The 25059-nt window shown below is 54.1% G+C and overlaps 1 protein-coding gene across 1 annotated transcript in view; it reads left to right on the forward strand.

Annotated features, from left to right (window-relative positions):
* The window catches only part of Dlgap4 (DLG associated protein 4), a 169011-nt gene that overhangs the window by 67737 nt on the left and 76215 nt on the right, over window positions 1–25059 (forward strand). The window contains exon 3 of the mRNA XM_059261773.1: window positions 22739–23807. Within this exon, the coding sequence (XP_059117756.1) occupies window positions 22812–23807 (996 nt within the window). The 5' untranslated portion in view covers window positions 22739–22811. The remainder of the gene's footprint in view (window positions 1–22738; window positions 23808–25059) is intronic.

Here is a 25059-nt window from a genome sequence, read left to right on the forward strand (position 1 = left end):
TGGGAGAAAAGTATCTCCTTTTCATTAGCATCGCCAACTATTAGAGAAGGCGAACTCCTTGTTAGGTGTAGAGTGGTCATCGGACTGCTGTAGAATGCCTGCTCGTCCACTTTACCTGCTCGTCATTTGTTGTTGTCTTGGTGGGTTTTTGTTTGTTTGTTTATGGGTCGCTTCCCTTTTTCCTGCTAATTTGGGAAAGAAATTGGAGTGGACAGATGTGAGTCTTAGCATCTGTCACAGACATTCCTGCTCCCCACCTCCACCCCGAATGTCCCTTGTCACTGAACTTTGTGCTGTCTTCATTCAGAAATGTGACATACTGGTGCCGTGACATGGAGCCTTTCCCTTTAGCTGACTTCTCTTCATCTTGTTTAAGAGGGCTTTCCTCCCCAGGTCACTTTGTGTCCCTTTCCAAGAACTTTAAGCTTCTGCTTCCTGTTTGTTTTCATATCTTTGTCCTTGGGATCTGTGTTGTTTGGTTGTCTGTTTTATTTTGGTATTTTGAGAGAGACTCATGTAGCCCAGGCTGGCCTCAACTCGCTGTGTAGCCAAGGATGACCTTGGACTCACCCTCCTGCTTCCCCTTCCCAGGGCTGGGATAACAAGCGTGCACCGCCACGCTCAATTTATTCCATACTGGAGCTAGAGCTCGGGGCCTCATGATAGGCAGGGACTGTGCCAAACCAAGCTGCTTCTCCGGCCCCGTATTTAGATCTGTCTTCTGCCGTTGCATGTGGTGTGAAGTGGGATTTGGCTTCATTTTCCTGGGGCTGGCCTGCGGTCCCAGCAGTGTTTTTGGAATACTCGGTCCCTCATGCTCACGTGGAGTAGTGTCTCTGTTGTACACTCAAGTGCCGCGTATTTACGGATGGGTTGATTGATGGGAATGCTGCTGTCTCATGAGCTCTTCATCCAATCCAGTCCAGTGTGTCACTGCTGAATCTCACTGTGTCTTCAACAGGGACACACTGGCATTTGGGGCAGAGTAATTCTACTGCTTATTACAGGTTCCCGACCCTCCTTGAACCCGTCCATTGTGTTCCATGTGAGTAGCAGCCCTCGAAGGCATTTCCAGAGCTGTCGAAGGGGCAGCTCACCTTGAGTGAGGACCACCACAGTGCTGCCCGTTGTAGTTTGGTGTCCTCTAGGCTGACCCTCCTTTCCTGCCTGGTCCTCCTATGCTGTTCTGTCCATTTGCCCTAAGCGGGGTTGGAGTCTTCAGCATGGCACTGTCACGCACCTCTGATGCAGGCAGCCCCCCACCCACCCCGGGAGGAAGTGTTGGCCTATCCTGAGTGGAGGTCAGCCTTCCTGTGCCCCCTTCCTCCTGAACCCGGAAGCCCACAGAATACCAGTTCTTCCTCCTTGACTTGTCCTTCATTGCTGTCAGGAGCAGACACTTCCCTCACATCTCCTCTCTCCTCTCTAGATTTTCAAACTCAAGTACCCCAACTCCCTCTGAGGTCCATCAAAGCCTTGGCTGGGGTGGCAGGGGGCATGGCATGTTTGAGCACACTGGCTTCAAATTCTTATTCTCTTACTTATCAGCTGTGTGACTCTGGAGACGCCAACTAACCTCTCTGTGCGCCTTGGTTCAGTGGGTGTGCTAGACCTATGAAAGACAGGGAACATGGATGCCAGGTCATGAACTAAGCCCATTACATATTAAGTACTCTCTATAACTTTAGCAGTTAGCATTTCAGCTATGAGTGATGTGTCCCTTTTCTTCCTCTCCTTTTAAAAGTCCCCTTATTTAAATTGGAAAAATAAGTAAGCAAGAGATCAGGAAAAGAGTAAAAACTATGGCAGGAGTTTGATAGCCCAAGGTTATACTCCGCTAAAGGGAAACTGTGAATTTGACTCTGAACTTCCTATCAGAAAAGGGGGAACGTGGATGATGTAGCATAATACTCTGCCCTTGAGAGGAAAACGGGGCGACTAATGGTTTAGGTTGTGCAGATTGGCTGTGTCCTTGGAACCATCATAGAGTGAGTGCACTCACAATGGGGCCGCTACAGGCCCGGTCCCCAACAGGTCTGGGGTTCGGAGGAGCAGTGACTCTGGAGCCCTGAGGGCAGTGAGTGAGTGAGTGATGGAGCCTAAGCATTTGGTCTCAAGTCTGACGGGAGAGACCGTTGGGACCACATCTGTGTGGCCACGTGGGTTCCAGGGTGAACTGCAGCCAGGGAAGGGCCTCAGAGGTGGGTTCTTAGCCTCCACTTTGGGGGCCAGGAGGGGCTTCCACCCCTGAAGATGGCCAGCCAGGTCATGAGCTCTCCATCTGGCCCTCCGTGGGGAAGCAGCATCCGTCAGCCCACGGCCTGGAGCAGATGAAGGGAGCTTAGAGATCCTCACTCAGCGGTGCATCCTGAGATGGGACAATTGAGGTTTAGTGGCGAGGGGGGTGAGCTTGAAGTCACAGAGGGACAGGAGCCTACAGGATCAAGGCCAAGGCTCCTGTCTCCTTGCATCTGGTCCTCCCACCCCCTGCCACACTCGCGCTCTGGGCTCTGACTGGCTTCCTGCAGGGTCATTAACCACCTACGGCCTGCCACGTGGTGTCCCCCTATATTTAACTCCCACGCCGTGACTTACAGAGGCCCAGAATAGCAGCCCCGGGTGGGGGCACATCTCTCTGCTCTCCCCTCTAGTCTCCCTAAAGTCAAGCTCCCAGCTCCCACCCCAGGAAGAACAAGCCTGGATCCCAAGGGGTACTGGCCCATCCCTGAGGAAGACCAATACAGCAAGAAGAGAAGCCACTTGAGAATCCTCAACATGCCGGGCCTCGACTAACCCGAGCCAGACCCTGACTCAGCACAGACCAAACCTCAGTCCCTTTTCTAGTTGAGCCTTGACTTTGGTTCCAGCTGAGCCTTGGTCTCCTCTCTAGGTTGAACCTTGATCTGGCCCTAGCCTGAGCCCTGATCTTTTTTTTTTTTTTTTAAGTTATTTATGTGTAAGATTTGTATGTGCATGTTTTACCTATATGTATGCATGGGCACTGCTAACATGTCTGGTGTCCGCTGAGCTCAGAAGAGGGCATCAAATCCTCTGGAACTGGAGTTACAGATGGTTGTGAACCACCATGAGGGCCCTAGGACCTGAGCCTGGGCCCTCTGCAAGAGTGACAAGTGCTCTTAACCAGCGAGCCATCTCTTCAGCTTCCCCACTCCACCTCAATCCTTTTTTCTATGTTGACCCCTAATCACTGGCCCCTGCTTTCGGTTGTGCCTGAAGGTTTTTTTGGTTTTTTGTTTTTTGTTTTTTTTTTTTTTTAAGATTTATTTATTGCCGGGCGGTGGTGGCGCGCACGCCTTTAATCCCAGCACTCGGGAGGCAGAGGCAGGTGGATATTTGTGAGTTCAAGGCCAGCCTGGTCTACAGAGCGAGATCCAGGAAAGGCGCAAAGCTACACAGAGAAACCCTGTCTCGGAAAAAAAAAAAAATTATTTATTATGTATACAGTGTTCTGTCTGCATGCTAGACGAGGGCGCCAGATCTCATTACAGATGGTTGGGAGCCACCATGTGGTTGCTGGGAATTGAACTCAGGGCCTCTGCAGGAACAACCAGTGCTCTTAACCGCTGAGCCATCTCTCCAGCCCTGCCTGAAGGTTTTTATATCAAAGATCTGCCCCCATATCCTATCTTTGGCCTCCGTGGTCTGGGATCAGTAGTGACCATGGATGAGAGACAAAGCCATGGCCCCCCTGCCCTGACCGTGAACTCCTCTACAACCCCACGGGATGCCAGCACAGCCAAGCCCTGCTTCTCCTAATTGGCCCTGCTATCTAATTCCCTTAGCCATGTGATTGAGGCAAGGCTGTGATATTTATAAAATCTGTGTCCTTCTCGATAAAGCCAGCCATGGGGACCAGGTTCAGAGTCACTGTTTTCATCCTCTGAACCCAAGAACTTCAAACCACATCTGCCACAGAGGGCCCTCATCACAGTAGACCTGTCACCCATTGAAGTCACGCTCCTGCGTATGGGCACCACCCCCTCTCTGATGCCTTCGCAGACTCAGAAGGCTGTTTCAGGCAGCCAGAACCCCGCCTGAGTGACAGGGGCAGCCTGGGAGCTTAAGGGTGACTCACCATGGTCTCTGCGCACTGACGCTGACTGCTTTGTCCTGCACGTGGAGCAGAGCCCTCCCCCGCCATCTGCAGCACCGGGGGTGGGAAGCGGTGGGCGGGAGGGAGGGCTACTCTGCTGGCACATGTACCCAGCACAACCAGTGTCATTGGAGGAGGAGCCCTGGACTGACTACTGGTCCCAGTGCTTGACCTGTACTCTTTGATGATCTAGAACTCCCAATTAAAAACAGGCCTCCCTCCCCGCCCAGGGCAGAGCCCCTCCTCACATTCTGTGGGCACCCCCTCTACTGATGTTTGTGTTTTCCCTGTCAGGGGCAGCTCCTTGTCTTTGGGGGTTGTTCTTTGATCATACCAACATCTTTCCTCCTGTATTTTCTGCCCTGCCACCAAAATGCTTCCCTTAGGAATGCTTGCTGCTGAGCCCTGTGCACCACGTTCTGCCGAGGAGGAGGGAAGGGCGGCAGTCCCTGCTGTCACAGGACTTTGGTCCGTAACTTTAGAGTTCCCTTATTTCCTTCTTTGGGCAGGGGGGCTGGGGAGGGCAGGATCTCACTGTGTACACCAGGCTGGCTTCCAACTCCGAGGTCCACCTGCCTCTTCCTCTGCCTCCCAAATGCTGGGATTAAAGGCTCACACCACCATGCCTGCTGAGCTCCCTGTTTCTTATTTGCTGTGACCTTGGGCAAGTTGTTCAAGCCTTCATTCTCGTCTGTCCTATGGGTTACTCTGCAGAGGCTCTGAGGTCATGTGTGGGTCAGGAATGAGTATTCACATAATCACAACCATGTCTGTGTTTGGGTTGGAGGGTTCAGTCCATGGTTGGCCTGGGATGGAAGAGACACCTGCCTGGGGAAAGGGGCTAGCCTACCCTCAGGCGGTTGTATCTCTGGGAAAGGGGCTAGCCTGCCCTCAGGCGGTTGTATCTCTGGGAAAAGGGGCTAGCCTGCCCTCAGGCGATTGTCCCTGTGGGGAGATGATATTGCACCAATAGGTCATCAGGTGGGCAGATACCAAGAAGACCGTCAGGAAGCACGGACTGCTGTCTGGGGTCTGAGGCTGAAGATGAACAGCCTGTGACGGTGACAGAAACCAGTGCCCTTGTGCACTGGGGGCTGCTGTGTGGGGTCAGAGGCTGGATGCTGCAGAGCAGTGACACTCCAGAAGCCTTGAGTCTTGTCACAAGGGACCCTCGGTCCTGTGCCACAGCCTGTGGCCGGTTAGAGGGCTGGGTTTGGAGGTGGGGCTAGGTGAGATGGATGGGACGGCGGGCCTGGGGAGCCTCCTGGCAGATGACATCACTAGGTGAAACTCAAGGCAACAAGGATAGGAAGAAACCAGCAGACCAGATCCAACAACTCAGATTGGGAATGGCCAGCCTGGCTGGTGGAGCGGAGGAGGAAGAGCCATTGGAACAAGAGTCTAGCTCATGCCACCAGGGTGGCCATGCCATTAGAGAAAGTCCACCCTGGGAGGAGCACGCCGTTTGTTCTCTTTCCATTCAGGATTCTTCATATCACAAGACTTTCAGTCTAGTGGAGGATACAGACAGTAGGTTAGCTGAACGGGCAACTACTCTAAATAAAGTGGGATGTCGTGGGTTTGGGGGGCACCTGCAGAGACCTGGAGGGTGTCAGGGAGACTTATGAAGAGGCAGCGATGCAGTCTTGTGAGGGTCCCTGGCACAGTGTGCTTGGTAAAGGGATAACCAGTGCAAAGGCCCTGGCGGGGCGACCTCAACATGTCCAAGGAACGAAAGGGAGACCAGGTGGGCCGCAGGATGACTGGGCCTTCATGACTGGTGTGGGGTTAATTTTCATTCAGAATTGGGGGGCAGGAGTGGAATGGGAAACAGGGGCCATTGGGAAGGATGAGTGATTAAATTTGAGCGGATGAGGTGCGTCAGGACTGAGTGGAGATCTGACCTGAGAGGCTGGAGGACCCAGACCCCACTCCTTGCTGTGTGGTCTAGAGCTGGTTCCCCTCTTGGGCTGTTAAGTCAGGAAATGGACACTTAGGGACAGAATAAAGGAGATGCTCTGTTTATCTGGAGCCCAGCCCTCCTTGGGGAGGGGAGACAAGAGCCCTGGCGACCATGGGGCAGGGGGCATCTGGGACATGACCATAGCGAAAGTCTGGGTAGCCCTGTTTCGGTAGAGACTGACCTTGTTCCAGTCCAGTCTGAAGGTGGGACCATAAACCCTCCAAATAGCAGATAAGCAATGTGAGAAACTGAGGCAGGAAGCCCCGTGTACCCCGTGGTTGCCACGTGTACATTTCATACACACTGTCCTGGCATTAAACGGATTGGGGTGTCCATTGTCCAGAGGACAGAAGCTCAGGGAGGGAGATGGCCAACCCACCATCACACAATGAGAGCACATTCCAACCCTGTCTCAGAGAACCCTTGAGGCATCTGGGAGCAAGCCCAGGGACTTACCCCCTCTCAGGCCACAGCCTCTGCCCAGGGCTCTGCGGTATCTGTGGGGAAGGCTGGCTCAGGGCCTCGCTCCCTATTCCATGTGACCCTTGCTTTCTTTTTCAGTCTCTGAACCTGTGAGTCTTTTTCCAGCCACAGGGCCTTTGCATAGACTGTGCTGTCTGCCTAGAACTAACTCCCCCTTCGCCCACTCCTCATCCTGTCGATTCCTACTCACTCTTCAGACATCAGTTGAACTATAACTTTCTACAGCTAACTTTGTGTGGCTTTCCATCCTTCCTGACCCCCACATTTCCCCAGGGCTCTGGCTTCTGCCACTGCTCTCATGTGTGGCTGTGTTTATGATCTCTTTTCCTTAAGAAACTGGCTGAGGCCGGGCGGAGGTGGCGCACGCCTTTAATCCCAGTACTCGGGAGGCAGAGGCAGGTGGATCTCTGTGAGTTCAAGGCCAGCCTGATGTACAGAGCGAGATCCAGGACAGGCACCAAAACTACACAGAGAAACCTTGTCTTGAAAAACCAAAAAGAAAAAAAAAGAAAAAGAAAAAAAAAGGAAAGAAAGAAAGAAGGAAGGAAGGAAGGAAGGAAGGAAGGAAGGAAGGAAGCTGGCTGGGTACCCTTGAGATCACAGACCTCAGGTCTTACAGTCCCTACTAGGCCAAGTACAGGAGATTGGGGTGCTGTTCTATGCTTCTGCCTTGTGGGACTGTGAGGCTTTGAAGCTGGGGCCTGCTAGGGCTCCTGACGCCTGCCCCCTACTTCCTGAGATGGACTTTATGTCCTCAGCCCTGCTGAGGGATGACGTCAATCCTTAAGTGGCTTCTGAGCTGCTCCAGGCTTGCGTGGGCTCTGGGTGTGTGTGTGCACATGGCCCTGGGCACGCGCACGTGTGTGTGCGCATGGGCCTCCGTGAGTAATTCCAGTGGTACTTCCAAACACTGTCTCCATGGAGAGGCCGCCCCCACCCATCCAGCCCCAGGTGGCTGCCTTTGCCACCCTTCTGGCTCCCCCGCCCGCTCCTCCATGACCCAGATTCGACCTGACTCCCACATCCCCAGGCCTCAGGATTCTACAAGCTCAGGGCTGGGGGCCTCTCCCCAGACACACCCTCTCATTCAAAATCAGTTCTAGGTTCCAGCGACGCTTATTGAGGCCGTGTGGAAAGAGAGTGGGTGCTGGTGGGTGGCTGCCTGGGCTGGATCATGGTTCCTTCACCCTGAAGATAATGATGCTTCGCCTGAGGGAGCCGAAGCTCCACTGTGGCCCTCAGAGCCTCTAGGAGCTGGCTGTCCTCTGTGTCCTCCCTTTCTCTCACTGCTCAGCTGTACTGGCCATCACACACACACACACGCACGCACACGCACACACACACACACACACACACACGCACACACGCACACACACACGCCTGCTTCTGCCCTAGTTGCTTCACTGCCTGGAATGTTCTTCCACCGTAGGTTCGAGAGACACATCCCTCACTCCTATCCAGAGACACTTTTCCAGAAAGTCTTTCCTCACTTTCCTTCCACCTGCTCTATGCCCAGAGGACATGACCAGTGACTTGCTGGTAGATAAACAGCTGAGTGAGTGCGGCGCTCCAGCTGACGTTCGGCCCTTGGGGGGCACTAACTGGCCATCTCACTTGTCATAGCCATTCTCCACCATAAGCGCAACCTGAGTGGGTGTCGTGCTCTGGACTAGAGAGTCCCTTGTGGTCCGTCAGTGCTGTGAGTTGGGTGCAGTGGGTGGTGGTATTCCCATCTTTTGGACAAGGATGGCAGGCTTGCAGAGGCGCAGGGTCTGCGGCTGAGCAGGTCAGCCTCCAAGCCCAGTGCCCACTGCTGCCTTGGGTCACCTACAAACACAGTGATCTCAGGAGCCCACTGAGATGGCATCATGTCCTGGGAACTCGTGCCCACTGAAGAAGAGGGTGCAGGGAGGAGCCCCAAGGCCTCCCAAGTTGACCTCTTCCTAATTAAGGCTCAGGGCAGTGCCTGAAGTTGTTTGTCGCCTCAAGACCTCCTCCAGGTCTGATGTCACTGCATCTGAGAGACTCCTAGAAAGCAAGGATCCAAGGCTGCCAGTCCCCCTTGCATCACAGCCCCAGGAAGGTGAGGAGGGGATGCAATGTCCTTCTCCAGAAGTTCCTTCTCCAAAGCTGCCTCTGTCAGCCTCAGTTACCTCCCTTGACAAACAGCTTGGCCAGGCCTGCTGCCCTCCTGGGTCTGTGCACTCAGGTGGCTCTGAAGAGAGGAGGCTTGTGTGAGCTGTGCCTTCTAAGAGGGCACTACCACCCCATGCCAGGAAGCTGGCCCGTGCTCCAGGGATGAGAAACCACACCTAGGACAGAGAGACGGCCATCTTCGGTCTCACACAGCAGGGACGTACAAGAGGCCTGGATTAGGTTGTGACTTCAGAGCAGTTTGGATCAGGTTCTGAAAACATAAATGGAGAGGAAGGTCCCTAAGAAGGAGGTGGGTCCCCTTGACAGGCACGTCTGACCTCATGTTGCCCTCTGGCAGCCTGTGGCTCCAAGATCAGTACATGTGAAACCATTCAAGGGCTTGTTGGGAAATGTAGTCTGGTTTCACCCAGTTTAGATGTGTGGCCCAGGTGACTTGATGTAGGAGCTCCTGGCAATGTGAGGAGCATTGACAGAGAAAGTGGACTGGGGAGAAGGTATGTTTCCACTAGCAACCTGACATCAGCACTCCAACCACAAGTCCTAGGCTGCCCAGCCATAGGGTAGTGATGTCCCTAGTGAACTGAGGGGACATGGTGACGCAGGACCCCCTCCCTCGCCACTTTGACATTTATATTAGATTTCCTTTCTCACATTTGGAATTAGACACTTACTGTGCTTTTCAGTCTTTTCTCTTAATGTCAGCGTTGAGTTGTGAATGGCTCTCCAGGTTCAGCTTTAGCTGTATCCCACCAATGATGTTTTCATTATCATTCACCTCTAAATATTTATTTTCCTACTTGGCTTATTCCCTGACCGTGTGTGTGTGTGTGTGTGTGTGTGTGTGTGTGTGTGTGTGTGTGTGTGTGTGTGTGTGTGAAGTGCAGGCACACACAGCACGTAGGTGGAGGTCAGAAGACAACTCTAGGGCTCTAGGGAGTTAGTTTTCTCTTCCCTCGGTGGGTTCTGGGGATTGAACTCAGGTCATCAAGTTTCCTTGGCAAGATTTCTTCTAGGTCATGTTACACCAGTCCCCATTAGTTCTTGTTCTGTCTCTCTGTCTCTGTCTCTGTCTCTCTGTCTCTGTCCGTGTGTGTGTGTGTGTGTGTGTGTGTGTGTGTGTGTGTGCACGCGTGTGTGTAGCTCTGGCTGGTCTGGAGTTTGCTATGTTGCTCAGGCTGACCTTGAACTCCTGATGAAGATGACAGCACACACCACCACAAACAGCCTGTTTTCTGTGTGGTATTTATTGAGACCTTGTAGCTCAAAATGCGACCAGTTTTTGTAAATGTAACATATTGGTTTGAAAAGAACATCTCTTTGCTCCTTTTGGGATTGAGCCGTGTCTATGTTCTTAAGGTACAACAGCACTTCTGTCAGAGAGAAGATCCAGGTCTGTGGAAGCCGAGGGGGAGTCCCGCTAAGTAGTTCAGAGAAGGCCTCTGGAAAGGTGATTCTCAAAGGTCTCTGTTAGCCTGGAAAGAATAATGGGAAGGGCGTCTCACCTGGGGGAACAGCTCAGGCAATGTAGACATGGGGCAAAGAGTAAAATGGAAACATAATGGATCTTTATAGAAACCCAAGGAAGGTGAGTGTATCTGGGCTGGTCAGAGACGTTATGTTTGTTAGAAAGCATGTCCCCACCACAGAGAAAGGTGTGGCAGGAGTTGCGAGCATCATCATGCTACACCAGATAAAACTGGTACTTTTGATCTGGCTGGGCTCTGACTGCAGCCAGGCCCCTGCTGTGCATTCTGGCTTGACTCCTTAGTCCCCTCCAAAACTCTAGGCGGCAGGTGTTATGATAATCCACAGTTTACAGGTAAGGAGACAGACACCAGAGAGATTAAGTGAATTTACCACAGGCCACACAGCTCCAGATGGTGGATCCAGATGGACCAAGTGGATCCCTTCACTTCCCTGCTCCGTGCCTTCCCTTCTCCATGCTGCTGCCTGGCACTGTTATTCTGGTGGCACATGTGGGTGGCACAGGTGATACTGTGAGTCTTGTATCAGGAGTGTAAAGGGGACATTGCAGAGAGTCTCCTACAAAGACCATAGCTCTCAACTATGACCCACCTCCTCTGTTCAGATGGGGAAACTGAGGCTCACCTTTGTTCACATGAAAAGTGGGAGACAGAACTCAAAATCTGCACTGTCGGAAGACTTGTCTTGCTTTGGACTAGGGGAGGCATGGGACAGAAGGAGAACTGGAGGCATAGGACCTGTGGCGATGGAATTAAGTGGATGCAAGCATCTTTATAGGGGGTAGGAAGGGAGGGAGGGAGCTGCTTTATTGGGGCATCCGAGTCCACTACCTTGCCTGGAAACCTCAGGAAATCAGGCCATCCCACAGACAGAGGCCAGGCAGACTCTTCCTGCTGGCCCCCATCAGCAGCCAGAGAACCAGCTCCACCCGGCCAGGCAGATAGGTGATAGGCACAAGGCACAGCCAGCTCCCTCTCAGCCCTGGGTGGCAGAGGCTGCCGCTCTTGAGAAAATGATGTGTCTGTTCCGAGAAACCAAATGCCCTACAATGAATCCAATTAGATTTCATAGGCACATGAAAACTCGATCCATCTTAAGCACACTCTGCAAACCTCCGGCCACAGATGAATATTTCATTCTGTCTCAGCAGCAAGAGCAGAATAGCAAGCAGCAGCCAGGACCTCCCTATCAGGCGGGGCCCCATGTCCCCATGCGGGGGTGGGGAGTCCAGCCTGTGCCACTTCGCACTAGTGTGACTTCAGGCAGTCGCTGGTTCCCAGATATCTCAGTGGCTCCCATCCTGATCCCCCACCCCCTTCCCCAAGGCTGAGCATGGAAGTTGATGTGCGTTCATGTCCCAGAGTCACCCTGGGTGTCAGCATGGTACTATATGGGTGTTGAGGACACAGCCTTGAGCAGAACAACCCAAAGGTACTTTCAAAGCTCATAACCCAGGTGAGGAACTGGGCATGGATACAAAGGCCACATCAGACTGAGGTCAGTTGTGCTGCTACATGAGGAAGAGAAGGGAACTCCCATGCAGGTACAGGGTCAAGGAAAGTGTCCCCAAGGTGGTGATGCTTGAACCAAGCTACAAATTGGGGAAGGTATCCTAAGACACTGCTTCTGCACATGCAAAGGTCCTGAGGTAGCAAAGTGCTTATGAGTTTGAAGAATAAGAAAGCCACATGGCTAGAATCAAAGCCAAGGTGAAGGTTGGCTTCCTGCTACATGAAAGTCCCGCAGATTGAGAAGCTATTCCCAGCTGCAAATGAATGGGAAGGCCAGCCCCGCTTCTGTAAAATCCGCCCTATTGCAAATCTGTCACATAAGCTAAGGCTGCCCGGTGACTGGGGGTCCTTTGTCAGGGAGGGAAGTAGGTACTATCTCTTCTTACCAACATGACAGTAACTTGTTTATATTGTGCTGTGTTTGTGCCACGCCCCGCAGTGGCTCAGGGTAGCCTAAAGAGAAAGCACAGGGTGAGTGAGAGCCTAGGGTTCTGGGATTTCAGAGCAGTTTGGCTTGGCAGTTCTGGCCCAGGGCCTCCTGTTAGGCTGTGGTCATCTGAAGGGGGGCTGGAGGGTCTGCTTCCAAGCTTACTTGCAGGGTGGCAGCAGGGTCACAGGGCTACCTGAGTGGGCACTTTCTCCTGCGCAGAGCAAGAGACCAAGCAGCCTGGCACCTGCGCGGTCTTTATGACAAGCATGGAAACAGGTGCTGTCCTCTCACAGGCCAGCTGCTGGCACCACCAGCCTCACTGTCTGCCAGGAGGGGCTGACCGGAACAGGGCTGAGCACAGGGCATGAGACCCAGTGGGGGCAGCCACAAGATTGGACAGTGAAACCTTAACTGCACCTCCCAGTGCCAAGTAGTCCTGCCAAGCCTCAGTTTCCCCAACATACACAGGGTTGGATTTGGTGGTTTCTTAGTCCCTGCAGGCCAGTGGTGGGTTAAAGTCAGAGTCCTCTGTGGGGTCTTGTGGTGGAGAGGCAGTGGAGGCTATGATCACCCAGAGTCCCCAGGGACACTGGTAGGCTGTGGATTCCCCTGGGGGACAGACACCATGCCCAGAAATCTCTGGTGTTACATCCCTGGCAGACAGGCTACCAGGGGGCACATCCCTTTGCTCTCCAGAACACATATATGGGTGAGATCCTGTTGCCATCTCCTCTTTCAGTAGCTTTTTCTAAATGCTCTTCTAAATGTGTGAGGGGTAGGAGGCATGCTTCGGTGTCCACATGCATGTGGAGGTCAGAGGTCAACCTTGCTTTTTGACATAGTGTCTCTCACTGTTCTGGGCCTTCTGATTTAGGCCAGGCTGGCCAGTGAACCCAGAGATTGTCCTGTCTTCCCTCCCAGCATTAGGATGGAAGATGTGTGCTGCTACACCCAGCTTTTTAAAAGTGTGAGTTCTGGGGATCAAACTCAGGTCCTTGAGCTGACATGGCAAGTACTTTACTCCCAGCCCCTGGACGTTCTTCTGTGAGGCAGTGTTGAGGGTGCAGAGTGTGATGAGGAGCTGAGATCAAGGCACTCCATGATCTGATCCCAGGGATGGTCCCTTTAACCCCCGCCCCTCCCCCGACAACCTGCAGACCCTCAACATCCCCAGCACCTCGCTCGCTCCTTTGTTCGTTATTTGTTGGTGCCTTTCACTTTCATGACATAGTCTCCCCTCGCAGGCAGAGTGGTGCACACCTGTAACCCCAGCACTCAGCACCCTGAAGTAGGGGGGGTAGTGAGTTCCAGACCGGCCTGGGTTACGTAGAGAGACCCCGTCTCAAAACACACAACTAGACAGAAGAAAGCATCTTTGCTGTACCCGTTTCTACTGAACTCTGACTTGTTGGTCTGGGAAGATGGCTCCGTCAGTAGAGCGCTTGCTGTGCAAGCGTGTGGCCCTGGCTTTGGTCCTCAGAGCCCATATAAAGGGCCACACCTGCAGTCCCAGCACTGGGGAGACAGAGGTCCAGTAGAGCCCTAAGGCTGGCTGCTGAGCTAGCCCAGTGTGCTTGGTGAGGTCCAAGCCATTGAGAGACCCTGTCTCAACAAACAAACAAAACAAGATGAGCAATACCTAAGGTTGACCTCTGGCCTCCACACACGGATAACACCTACACACACACACACACACACACACACACACACGCACGCACGCACACACACACACGCACGCACGCACGCACACGCACACACACACACGGGGGTGGGGGGCATCTTACTGACCCTCAAAGATCTGGCTGCACCACATCTCCTCTGGGGAGCCCGCCCATGGCCTCCGTGAGTGTACTAATCTTTCCTCACACTAGGCTGTGTCTCTGGCTCTGACACTTCCTGGGATGTGTTTTTATGTGCCATCTAATTGTTGTGTGTATTTCTGCCTCCTGCACTTGACCACAGGCTTGAGGGCTGGGACTGTGTGAGTCAGAGCAGGCCCCATAAAGGCTGGAGGAATTGAATTAAATGTGCTGGCAGTGGCTACATTCTGACCATTCTGTTCTGCTGTTTGCCAGCTTGACCTTCCAGGATGGTCCCTCAGCGGGGCTTGGAATGAAACGAGCCTCTGGGGTCCGCCTACTCCTAGCCAGAGCTTTCGGCCAGACAGCAGGTCAGCGTGCCCCCGTACCACCTTCTCCAGACCCCACAGGCCAGCCTGGTGAAGTCTTGCTGAACAGTTAGAGAGAGTGTTCCCCTGAGCATGGCACCAACCAGAGGCTTTGGGAAATGGTGGCCAATTACTTGTCATGACCTGAAAGATGAGGGGCAGCATGAGGAGCATGGACTGTAGAACTGAAGTGCCTGGGTTCAAATCCTAGCCCTTCCCTGTGTGGCCTTGTGCAGATTATTTTTCTGTGCCTTGATTCTCTCTCTGGAGACAGAACTCAAAGACCTACTCAAAGGGCTGCTGTGAGAATCCTACTATACGTGCCTTCTGCTGTGGGCATGAGGAAGCCGGGGAGACCACACTTCAGAAGCACTGACCTGAGGGACTTTGGGCTTCCTGTAGCCACCCAGCGCCTCTCTGTTGGGCACCTGTTGACACTTTATGGGGTGCTCTGCATTTATATTCTTCCTGAGGTTCACAGATGCCCGATGCGGTAGGGAGATATATTTTTAAGCTGAGCTAGGATACCCATAAAATGTACCAATTAAGCCTTGTGTGTGTGTGTGTGTGTCTGTCTGTCTGTCTGTCTGTCTGTGTGTCTGTGTGTGTCTGTGTGTGTGTGTGCATGCATGCGTGCGCACCTGAGGTAAAGCCTTTGGAGTTGGAGTTTTATGCATTCCTGAGATGCCCGTCTTGTTACATGGGTGCTAGGATCTGAACTCTGGTCCTCCCGATTATGCAGCAACTGCTCGTAACTGATAACCGGCGAGCCATCTTCCCAGCCTCAGTCTCTCCTGCACATACAGCCCTCTTTTTAACTTTCTATTTTAAGGCAGGGTCTCACCAAGTTGCTCAGGTTGGCTTTGAACCTAACTGTAGCCCAGAAAGACATTGAACTTCCAACCAATCCCAGCCTCTCAAGCAGCTTGTGCACCAGACCCGCCATTTTAAAGTTGTGGTAGTGGCATGGAGCACATTTCCAGTGCAAACCAACCAGCAGCGCCTCCACTCCAGAGTCCTTCCTGAACCCCTACCGAGGCGTCACTCCCCAGCGCCCTTTCCCAGCCCCGAGCAACCACAAACTGCCATTTGTTCTCCAAGCTTGCCCGGCTCTGGAAATTATATGTCCCGTGCCTGACTTTTCTCAGGCTCTGTGCCCACTGTGACTGAGTGTCAGGACTTCTCTTTTGATAGCAGAATAATGCTCCGCCTGTAGCAAGAGTCCATACCTTGTAGGTGAGGAGACTTGGCCCAGAGAGGTACTTGTGTGTGGTTAGAGGGGCAAGGTGGATCCCCACCTCAGGAGGACGGCACCCAGAACCTGCTCTTGCCTGCCTTTGGTTTATCTGTATCCCATTGCTTCACACAGGCTCCTCCTGGCTGAGATCATCACCTTCACTATCAAACGGAGGAAAGCGGGATAGGGAAGGTGACCTGCATATGCGTGCGACAGGTCAACCAGCACCCGTGTCATGGTCTCCACAAGCACAGCAAATACTTCTTCACTGTGACAACTGAGGGTGACAGGTCCAGCCAGGCCCTGACACCAGAGGGAGATGATAAGCCCCTGCTCAGCCCCAGAGCTGTCTCCATGGTGACCTCTGAGCTCCCCCCTTACCCCCGCCCTTCCCAAAGGCCGAGGAGCATCCACCCCAGGGTGGGTTTTTTGACTCGTCCTCTCTCCCAGTGAGCAGCCCAGCTCTCTCCACACCCCTTCCCTCAGAGCTCTCATGCTTTTAGCAGCTTTTCACTGTATCCTGTCCTGGGCTTGCTCTGTGCTCCGCTCCAGAGACGACATGGAAAATGACGCAGGTGTGTTCCCTTCCCTTCCGTAGAATGAGGGAGGAACCCAGAAAACAAGCAGCTTTGAAGCAGAGGTACCTGGGAGTGTTTGGAAGGGAATCATTACGGGTGTGGAGAGGGACAGATGGAGAAGAGCGTCCTTCCTTCTATCCGTCAGGGAAGGTCTCTGAGGAGAACTTGAACGGGAACTTGAAGCAGTATTAGCAGCCAAATATGAGAAGGGCTGGGAGGGAAGCCTTCGGTATTGTGTGGATCAAGGTCCTGTGGCCACGAAGAACAGGGCACCAGAGAGATAACAAATGAGGAAGTGGCTGAGTCAGCATGAGGAGGCTGGAGTTACGCTGAAGTCGACTCAGAGGAACCAAGTAAAGGAATTCTATCCAGATTTTCCCAAGGATGTCTCATGTTGCCTCTCTGTGCTTGTGTTCAGTGTGTGCAGGGGCTTCTTACTGCTATTTCCTTGTCTTTCAGCCTTCTATGAAGAGATGGGGGCTGAGCACGGGCCCCTTGACCTCTAACATTTCACCTGTGGCCAGGCAAAGTTGAACGGGATGTGGTCGCACGAGGGCCCTGCTGGCACCAAGCCTCTCACCCCAGGGACCCAGTGTCCATGTCCTGGGTCATTGCACAGAGCTCACTGTCAGGAAAGCCAGGAGTCCCTCTGTGACTGTCTCAGAGAGGCCAGGGCCTGCTGTGGAGACAGTGTGAGCCACGCATCCCAGCAGCCCTTCCCTGCAATCTTGTCCACCAAACAACTGGTTGATTGAACGTCACACTTTTCAAACAGTTGCTATGGACACGAACTCAGCAGGAAACATGTGGGACCCGGCACTGGTCGAGATCACGTAGCTGTCAGAAGAGAGTTGGGGCCTGGGATCCCACTTCGGTGGGCAATAGCAAACGCAGGTCTAGAGCCACACCTGGCTGCTGCTGTCCCCCCAGCGTGGGACCTGAGGCACCAGAGCGAGCTGTGTTTCCTCCTCTAACATAAGTGTCTGTGTGACAGACCATTCCAGAGTTGGCAATACAGTAAACTTGCATGTTGGCACACGGATTCTGAGGGTCAGAAGTAGCCTCGCAACCTGGCTCTTGCCTGGGTCCTTCAGAGAGCTGCATCCTGTCTTTCACCTTGGCAGGTCTCAGCTTCTTCCAGACTGACTCAAGCCTCAGCAGTCAACCAACTTGCCACAGGGTGAAGCAGATGCCGCCTTGCCTTTCCCAACCTGGTCTGAGAAGCCAGATAGAGTCACTGCCACAATATCCTGTTGGTGACACGGGACACCCAGGAGAATGTGACAGGAGGTGGGGGTCACACCGGCATGTTTGACCAGAAAGTTGGTACCCGGGACTGAAGAACACCCACAGCACAGCCTCCACTATACAGCAGGGGCTCTCCACCAGGGTCTGCCTGGCTTCCTGACTTAGTTCATGGTATCCCGAGACTTCCTGCCACTCCTTCACCTCAGCCCTCTCACCTGCTGTCTCCAGGCTCTAGGCAGAGGGCTAGTGGCACAGAAGGGACAGTGACATCGGTGTTCCAGGATAGGAACGATGGCCCTGGTGGCACACACAGAGGGCTCCAGGTGATAGCTTCTCTGTGGAAGTGGCCTGGAGGGAGTCAAGGAAGATCTTGTAGCAGATAGGCCGAGCATTTCAGACAGGACCAGGAAGGGAAAGGGGGAGGAAATCAAATTACCCACACCCAGGGCCAGAATGAAGAGCCCTCGGGGAAGGTGGGAACGAGACCAGAAGTCAGGGAAAGGCTGGTGTTCTATCCGGGGCCCAAGGAGTCTGGGAAGGGATCTGAAGCCCGGCTGGGTGGCTCATGCCTGATTCCAGTGCTGGAGAGGATGAGGTAAAACTCCTGTGAGTTCAAGGTCAGCCTGGACTGCATAGAGGAGACCTGGGCTTAAAAAGGGGGGGCGGGGGATGGCTCAGCGGTTAAGAACACTGGCTGTCTTCCCAGGTTCAATTCCCAGCACCCATATAAAAGCCCAAAACCATCTGTGACTCCAGTGCCAGGGGATCCCATGCCCTCTTCTGCCTCCACGGGCGTGATGCACAGACATACATGCAGGCCAAACACCCAGACACAGAAAATAAAAGTAACTGTTTGAGGCCAGGATTGGCCTGTCCGAAGCAGTGGCAGCTGACCCAGGCAGGGCTGCGGAGGGGGAAAGGCAGGACTCGGGACAGTGAAGACACAACCGTTCGGGAAACATCTGTATTGAGCCCACTGGAGTGAGTGGAGAACAGCATGTCCTGGTTTCTGACTCGAGCTGGTGGAAGAAGCAGATGAGGTAGATGGGGGGGGGGGTCTGTCCAACACGCAGTTAGGGGAGTCTGGAGTTTAAGGGGCACACTGGGCTGAGAACCAAAGTGGAGGAGGGCCAGTTATAGGTGACACTGTGCGCTAGGACATCAGCAGTGACGGAGCGTGTGGAGAGGCAAAGTTCATTCAATTCCCGGACTCAGCTCAGACAGTGGGACGGGGCAGGGGGGAGCAGAGGAGGGAGGGCGTCCAGGGACACCTCCACACCAGCAGCACCAAGGCCCTGGCGGCCTTGAAGAGCCATTTTCCTTCCACACTTCAGCCCTCCAGAGAGCTAACCGGGACTGTGTGCTCCATGGCCTCCTGTGAATGCACCCAGAGTGTGTGGCGGCTCAGCCCCACTCACTTCTAGCGTCTCATCACTCAGCTCACACCCCTACTCCCTGTTGGACTCTTTTGTCTGCCTTACCCTCTCTTGTTTTGGGGGGTTGGGTTTTTTTTTGTTGTTTTGTTTTTTGTTTTTGTTTTTTTGTGGTTTTTTTGAGACAGGGTTTCTCTGTGTAGCTTTGGAGCCTGTCCTGGAACTCACTCTGTAGCCCAGGCTGGCCTCGAACTCACGGAGATCCGCCTGCCTCTGCTTCCCAAGTGCTGGGATTAAAGGCTGCGCCACCGCCGCCCGGTGCTTCTCCCTGTCTTAATGCAACCGTAGAGCCGGCCCTTCTAGGGCTGCAGATATGTGCTTTATAAGAGACCACCGGTGAGGGAAGTGAGGGCCGGAGGGGGAGAGTGGGGAGTGGCTGAAGATGGTTAGCAGTTCGGTCAGTGTGGGTGTGGTTTGTCACGAGCAGGGAAGAGGGAGCTACAGAACATTCTGGACGAGGGGAATGATGTATCCAGGTAAGTTTTGCTTCTTGGAGAGTCAGGCTGTGTTCTGTCCCTGGCCTTATCCCGACTTAGCTCTCCAATGCTCATGGGCTCCAAGATGAGGTTTGGCAGGCCCTGGCTGGTGGCGGGTGGTGGGTGGCTGGTGGCTGGTGGCTGGTGGCGGGCTGAAACTTTGGAAGCACCACAGAGCCCAGAGGGCTCCCCAAGGCAGCAGTGTCTCCTGCCTCTGAGTTTCCATGAAGGCAATGAGGCTTATATTAATGAGAGGCAATTATGGGCACCCGGATGGGCCTAAGTATAGCTCATTGAGAAAGGCGGCGCACAGCAGCCAGCTGCCTCCCCTGCAAGACCACGGATGCCTATTTTAAAACTCCCTACGGTGAGGCTCTGCCACCCCTGGGTTCTGGGCTGCTGAGGGACTGGCATGCAGCAAACCCAGAGCCGTGGCTGTGAGACTGAGCAGACACTCAGACCACCCGCACTCAAACCCCTGCTGTCTTGGAGGGAGGAAGCTAGATTGAGGTCACAGCAAGTACAAGCAGACGCAGGATTTGCATTCATCTCCAGCTGTGTGCCACCACTGTGCTGTACTGGGCAGCATCCTAGGCCACAAGGCTTGGCCTGTCCCCAAGAGCACGGTGCAGGGAGGGTGGCGGGTGGTGTGACCGATGCTTGGTATGACAGCACAGCTAGCCCTGGTCATAATCTCACAAAGTAAGCTTCATCCCGATGCTGCTGAGGAGGAGACAGGCTCAGGGGACCGATTTAATCAACGCCAGTGCCCCACTCTGAGGTGGCCCTCCTCAGAGACACACTAATGCTGAGTCCACAGGAAACTGACGGGCCCAGTGGTGTGGGTGTGCATGCTGAGGTTTCCTCGGGAATCTCTAGGAAGGCTCTGGAAGAGGCCAGCACACGGAACCAGGTTGAGGGAGGGTTTGGACCTCAGGGCAGTCCCAACAGAGGCTGTGCTGATCCCACAGGGAGTTCTGAGTAAGGACCCTGCAGAGGTGTGTCTGGAACAGGAACAAGGGCATCGTGGTGGTGACCAGTCGTTAGATGCAGGCTGCCCCTGGGGACGGAGTGGAGCCCTGCAAAGCTTTCTGTCTGACTTAGAGCGGTTTGTAGGGGAACTTGGCTGTGAACTGTCAGCAGCTGGAGCCAAAGCAGTCAGCGCAGAAGGACATGGGGCCACCACAACACACCATGGCCACAGTGAGAAGCCAGGCATGGCAGTGAGTGCTTGTGATCCCAGCACTCAAGAGCCTGGGATAGGAAGGTTTCTCATTCCTCTGCTTGGGTAGCGAGAACCTGGCTTGCCTTCCAGAAGTCAGGAGCACAAATAAGCCGCCATGCTGGGGGAGAAGACCAGAGCTAGCAAAGCATGACCAGTGCTGGAAAGGAGGAAAACTCCCACCAAAAACCCAGGAGAGAAGCCGGGCAGTGATGGCACACACCTTTAATCCCAGCACTTTGGAGGCAGAGGCAGGCAGATCTCTGAGTTAGAGGCCAGCTTGTCTCTGAAAACAAACAAACAAAAACCAGGGGACCTAGGTTTGACCCCCAGCACCCACATAGTGGCTCAAAACCATTTATGACTCCAGTTCTAGGGGATCTAATGCCCTCTCTGGCCTCCCTGTGCACTAGGCATGCACATGGTACACAGATATACATGTAGAGAAAACACTCATATACATTTAAAAAAAACAGGTCCCCCCCCCAAAAAAAAACCATATAGAGACAGAAATGGGAGATAATACTTGCAAGCCGTATATCTGGTAAGGGTTTAAGGTCTAGAATGCAACAAGAATGACAAACAGCTCAGTGATAAAGTAGTCAGAGGATTTCAGTCAACATTTCTCCAAAGAAAATATCAGAATGGCCAGGGATCATGTGGCAGGATGGTCCTCATCACTATGTATGAGGGAAATGCAACTCAAAGCCACAGTGACAAGGTGTAGTGGTGCATGCTTGTGGTCCTAGCACTCCAGAGCCTGGGATAGGAGGGTAGTGAGCCTGAGGCCAACCTGGGCTACAGTCTGGCATTCTGACCTCCAAGGGCTACCCTCCCTGGTTCACAATTCACCATCATGGCGACTCTCCCGCTTCTGCTGTCCAGATTTGCCAGGATCTCTCTTCATCTCAGATCCTTACTGCATGATGTCAGCCGAGGACTCAGGTGTGTTTAAGATCCCACCATACTTGGCTTTGGGGTAGCCTGGGGTACCCCAAGCACAGGCCAGACCAAGCACTGAGGCTCCTCTGAGCAGAACTCGTGGGGCCTAGAGCCTAGAAACTTGGCTGACCTCCATGATATGGCCAAGAAGAGGCCTAGAAATGGACAGGGCTGTGGCTAAGTCTGGGACTAGTATTTTCCAGATGGTCCTGGGAATCTGCTAGTCCAACTGCTCCATTTTACAAATGGGCAAAGTGAGTCACAGTGACTCCATCCATTGGCCATTCTCTTGTGAGGCTTTGTCCTGTCCACCTTGTTCTAAGGCTGGGCCTCTCTGGACTCTGAGGACTTTGTTCTAGGCCACCACTATATCACGGCAAATGGGTGGGCCTGTGGGCTTGCTGGCCTCTCTGATGTCAGTGGCCCCAGCACCCAGCCCAGAGGTCATAGTCATTAGACATCTGGAGAGGGACAAAGAGTTTACAAGGGCCTGAAGATCCCTCTGTAAAGTAGATATGGACAGCACTGTCTTTGGCCACAGGTAAGGTAGGCTCTGAGTAGACCTGCTCTTCGGAAGCCTCTCTGGCCCTAGAAAGGGCCTAAGACAAGAACTGCGGAGGAGACCAAGGGAGATGCCTCCCAGAGCACTGAGGGTGCTCCTCGGGACCCTGAGAGTCCCTGTCTGGATGACTCACACCTGCTTCCAAGGCATTGTGGGATACTCCCTAGAAACCCTCCTTAAGCCCTAAGGGGTGGCTGTTGGGGGCGGGGTGGACAGAGCTTTGGATGGGGGTGCATGTGTGCATGGGAGGAGACAGCTCCCTGCCCACATTCCACTGTAGAAATGGGAGGAGTCCAAGAACTCGGAGGCGGAACTTGGCTTTCCAGGTTTCTGTGAACACCTTTCCATTCAGCCCGAGGAGAGTGTGCTCTGCTGAACATTTGGCAGACTACCACTGTAGCTTTGAGCATGGGCTGAGACAGTGGAGAGCAAAGCACTCTCTGCTGTCCCCTGTGCCAGAGGACCCCTGTCCAGTGTTGACACTCTCTGCTGTCCCCTGTGCCAGAGGACCCCTGTCCAGTGTTGACACTCTCTGCTGTCCCCTGTGCCAGAGGACCCCTGTCCAGTGTTGACACGTGTGCAGCAGCAGTCACACCAAGGACAGTGAGCAGAGAGCACGGGCCTCCACATCAGCTCTTGTCCTTGGCCCCATGACGGCAAGGGCACACTCCCTGCCCTATCCAGTCCAGTCCTGTTGACCAGCTGACCATTCTTTGTCTTTTCTCCCCAGGACAGTTGCTGCCTGGGACAGGTGACCCGGGCACCCCACTAGGGCAACGGCCCCTGCCCCACGGGCTGGGATCATGAAAGGCCTCGGTGATAGCCGCCCCCGCCACCTCTCCGACAGCCTGGACCCACCTCATGAGCCCCTCTTTGCCGGGCCTGACCGCAACCCCTACCTGCTGTCGCCCACAGAGGCCTTTGCCCGGGAAGCCCGCTTCCCTGGGCAAAACACACTGCCGGGGGATGGCCTCTTCCCACTCAACAACCAACTGCCCCCTCCAAGCAGCACCTTTCCCCGAATCCACTACAACTCTCACTTTGAGGTGCCCGAGGAAAGCCCGTTCCCTAGCCATGCCCAGGCTACTAAGATCAACCGGCTGCCTGCCAACCTCCTGGACCAGTTTGAGAAGCAGCTGCCTATCCACCGGGATGGCTTCAGCACCCTCCAGTTCCCCCGGGGTGAGGCCAAGGCCAGGGGCGAGAGTCCTGGCCGCATCCGCCACCTGGTCCACTCTGTTCAACGGCTCTTCTTCACTAAGGCACCCTCGATGGAGGGCACCACGGGCAAGGTGGGTGGTAACGGCAACAAGAAAGGTGGCCTGGAGGACGGGAAAGGCCGGAGAGCCAAAAGCAAGGAACGGGCCAAGGCTGGGGAGCCCAAAAGGCGGAGCCGCTCCAACATCTCAGGCTGGTGGAGTTCTGATGACAACTTGGACGGTGAGGGTGGTCCCTTCCGCAGTGGCCCTGCCTCGGGGCTGATGACTCTAGGCCGCCAGCCAGAACGTACCCAGCCCCGCTACTTCATGCACGCCTACAACACCATCAGTGGACACATGCTCAAAGCCACCAAGAACACGACCACGGAGCTGACTGCGCCACCGCCCCCACCGGCTCCCCCTGCCACCTGTCCCAGCCTTGGAGTGGGCACTGACACCAACTATGTCAAACGTGGCTCCTGGTCCACGCTAACCCTCAGCCATGCCCACGAGGTCTGCCAGAAGACCTCAGCCACTTTGGATAAGAGCCTCCTGAAGTCCAAGTCCTGCCACCAGGGTCTGGCCTATCATTACCTGCAGGTAGGGCGAGGGTGGGGCAGGGAGGGTGAGGGTGGGGCAGGGTGGCTGTGGTTTGGAGTCTTAGCTGGAGCACAGTTCACTGGTAAGGTTGCTTCCTGCTGAGCGCGGCTTTGCTCGGCTGTGGAGTTGGAGGTTTGACGGACCTGTGAATGAGAGGATCCTCTGCACTCACATGTTCTCAGCAGGTATATTAAGTAGGCCCTTGGGAGCCCAGCCCCGAAGAGACTGAAGTATGTCCCTGCCCTTTAGATGACAGGTCTGGAAGCTAGGTCTTCCCTCCCCACCCCACAGGACCAACACATGGCATTCTAATGGTCAGCTTCCTGCTGCTCCCATGAGACTGGAGTCTCCTTGAGGACACAGACCACATCTGATGCACCCACCCATATGTCCCCCAGTGCCCAGGACCGTGTCTGGCAGGGAGGAAATGCTCAGAAAGGGTAGATGGGCAAGAGTGAAGTAATGAAGTCACACAGCTAGAAATAAGTACGCCACAGTCATGGGGACCAGGAACAGATGGGCGTCAATGTGGGTGGGGGCAGCCGAGGGCCGCCAGCCCAGAGGCCTGACCCCTGGGGTGGGGGGAACCTTCCCCTTTTCACATGAGGGTGTGTACTGAGGAGCTTGAGCAGTAAAGCCTCATAGCCTGAGAGTGGCCGAAGGCTTTGGCTTCAACATTGCTGTGGCACAGTGAGGTGGGGCGGGGTTCTACATGGCGGGGTGTGTAGACAGAGCCCAGTGATAGAAGTGACAGGAACAGATCTCACGTGGGAGGGGCTGCTCTTATAAGTAGTGAGCACTTTGTCCCCAGGGTATGCAAGCACAGACCCGGCTGGCATGAAGAAGTCACATCAAATGCATTATGAAAAGACGAACTCCAAGGTGTGACAAGGCCCAAGTTCTTGTCATTCTATATAAAACTCCAGGGACACTGAGAGTGTGGGGGAGGGGTGCAGTTTTGCAGCAGGAGGAAATTGAAATCTAGGCAGCCTTTTAAATATCGTTAGGGGTTTTGTGGCTGTCAGTCTGCTTCCTTAGTTTATACATTTAAGGGAAGTGTGTGACCTGCACCCTCTCCACACGGTGTGGTTGGGTCTGATGTGGGAAATGCTTCCAAGACACAGGAGAGGACTCTTGGCCCTGGGGGCTTGTGCTGCCTGCTGGATAACAGCGTGAGCAGGTGGGTTGGCCGCAAGTTCTGAGCCCCCATCCCCCAGGGATAGCGTGAATGGGGGATGGATCAGCTAGAGAT

Source organism: Peromyscus eremicus, chromosome 4 (assembly GCF_949786415.1).
Source record: "Peromyscus eremicus chromosome 4, PerEre_H2_v1, whole genome shotgun sequence".
NCBI classification, from domain to species: Eukaryota; Metazoa; Chordata; class Mammalia; order Rodentia; family Cricetidae; genus Peromyscus; species Peromyscus eremicus.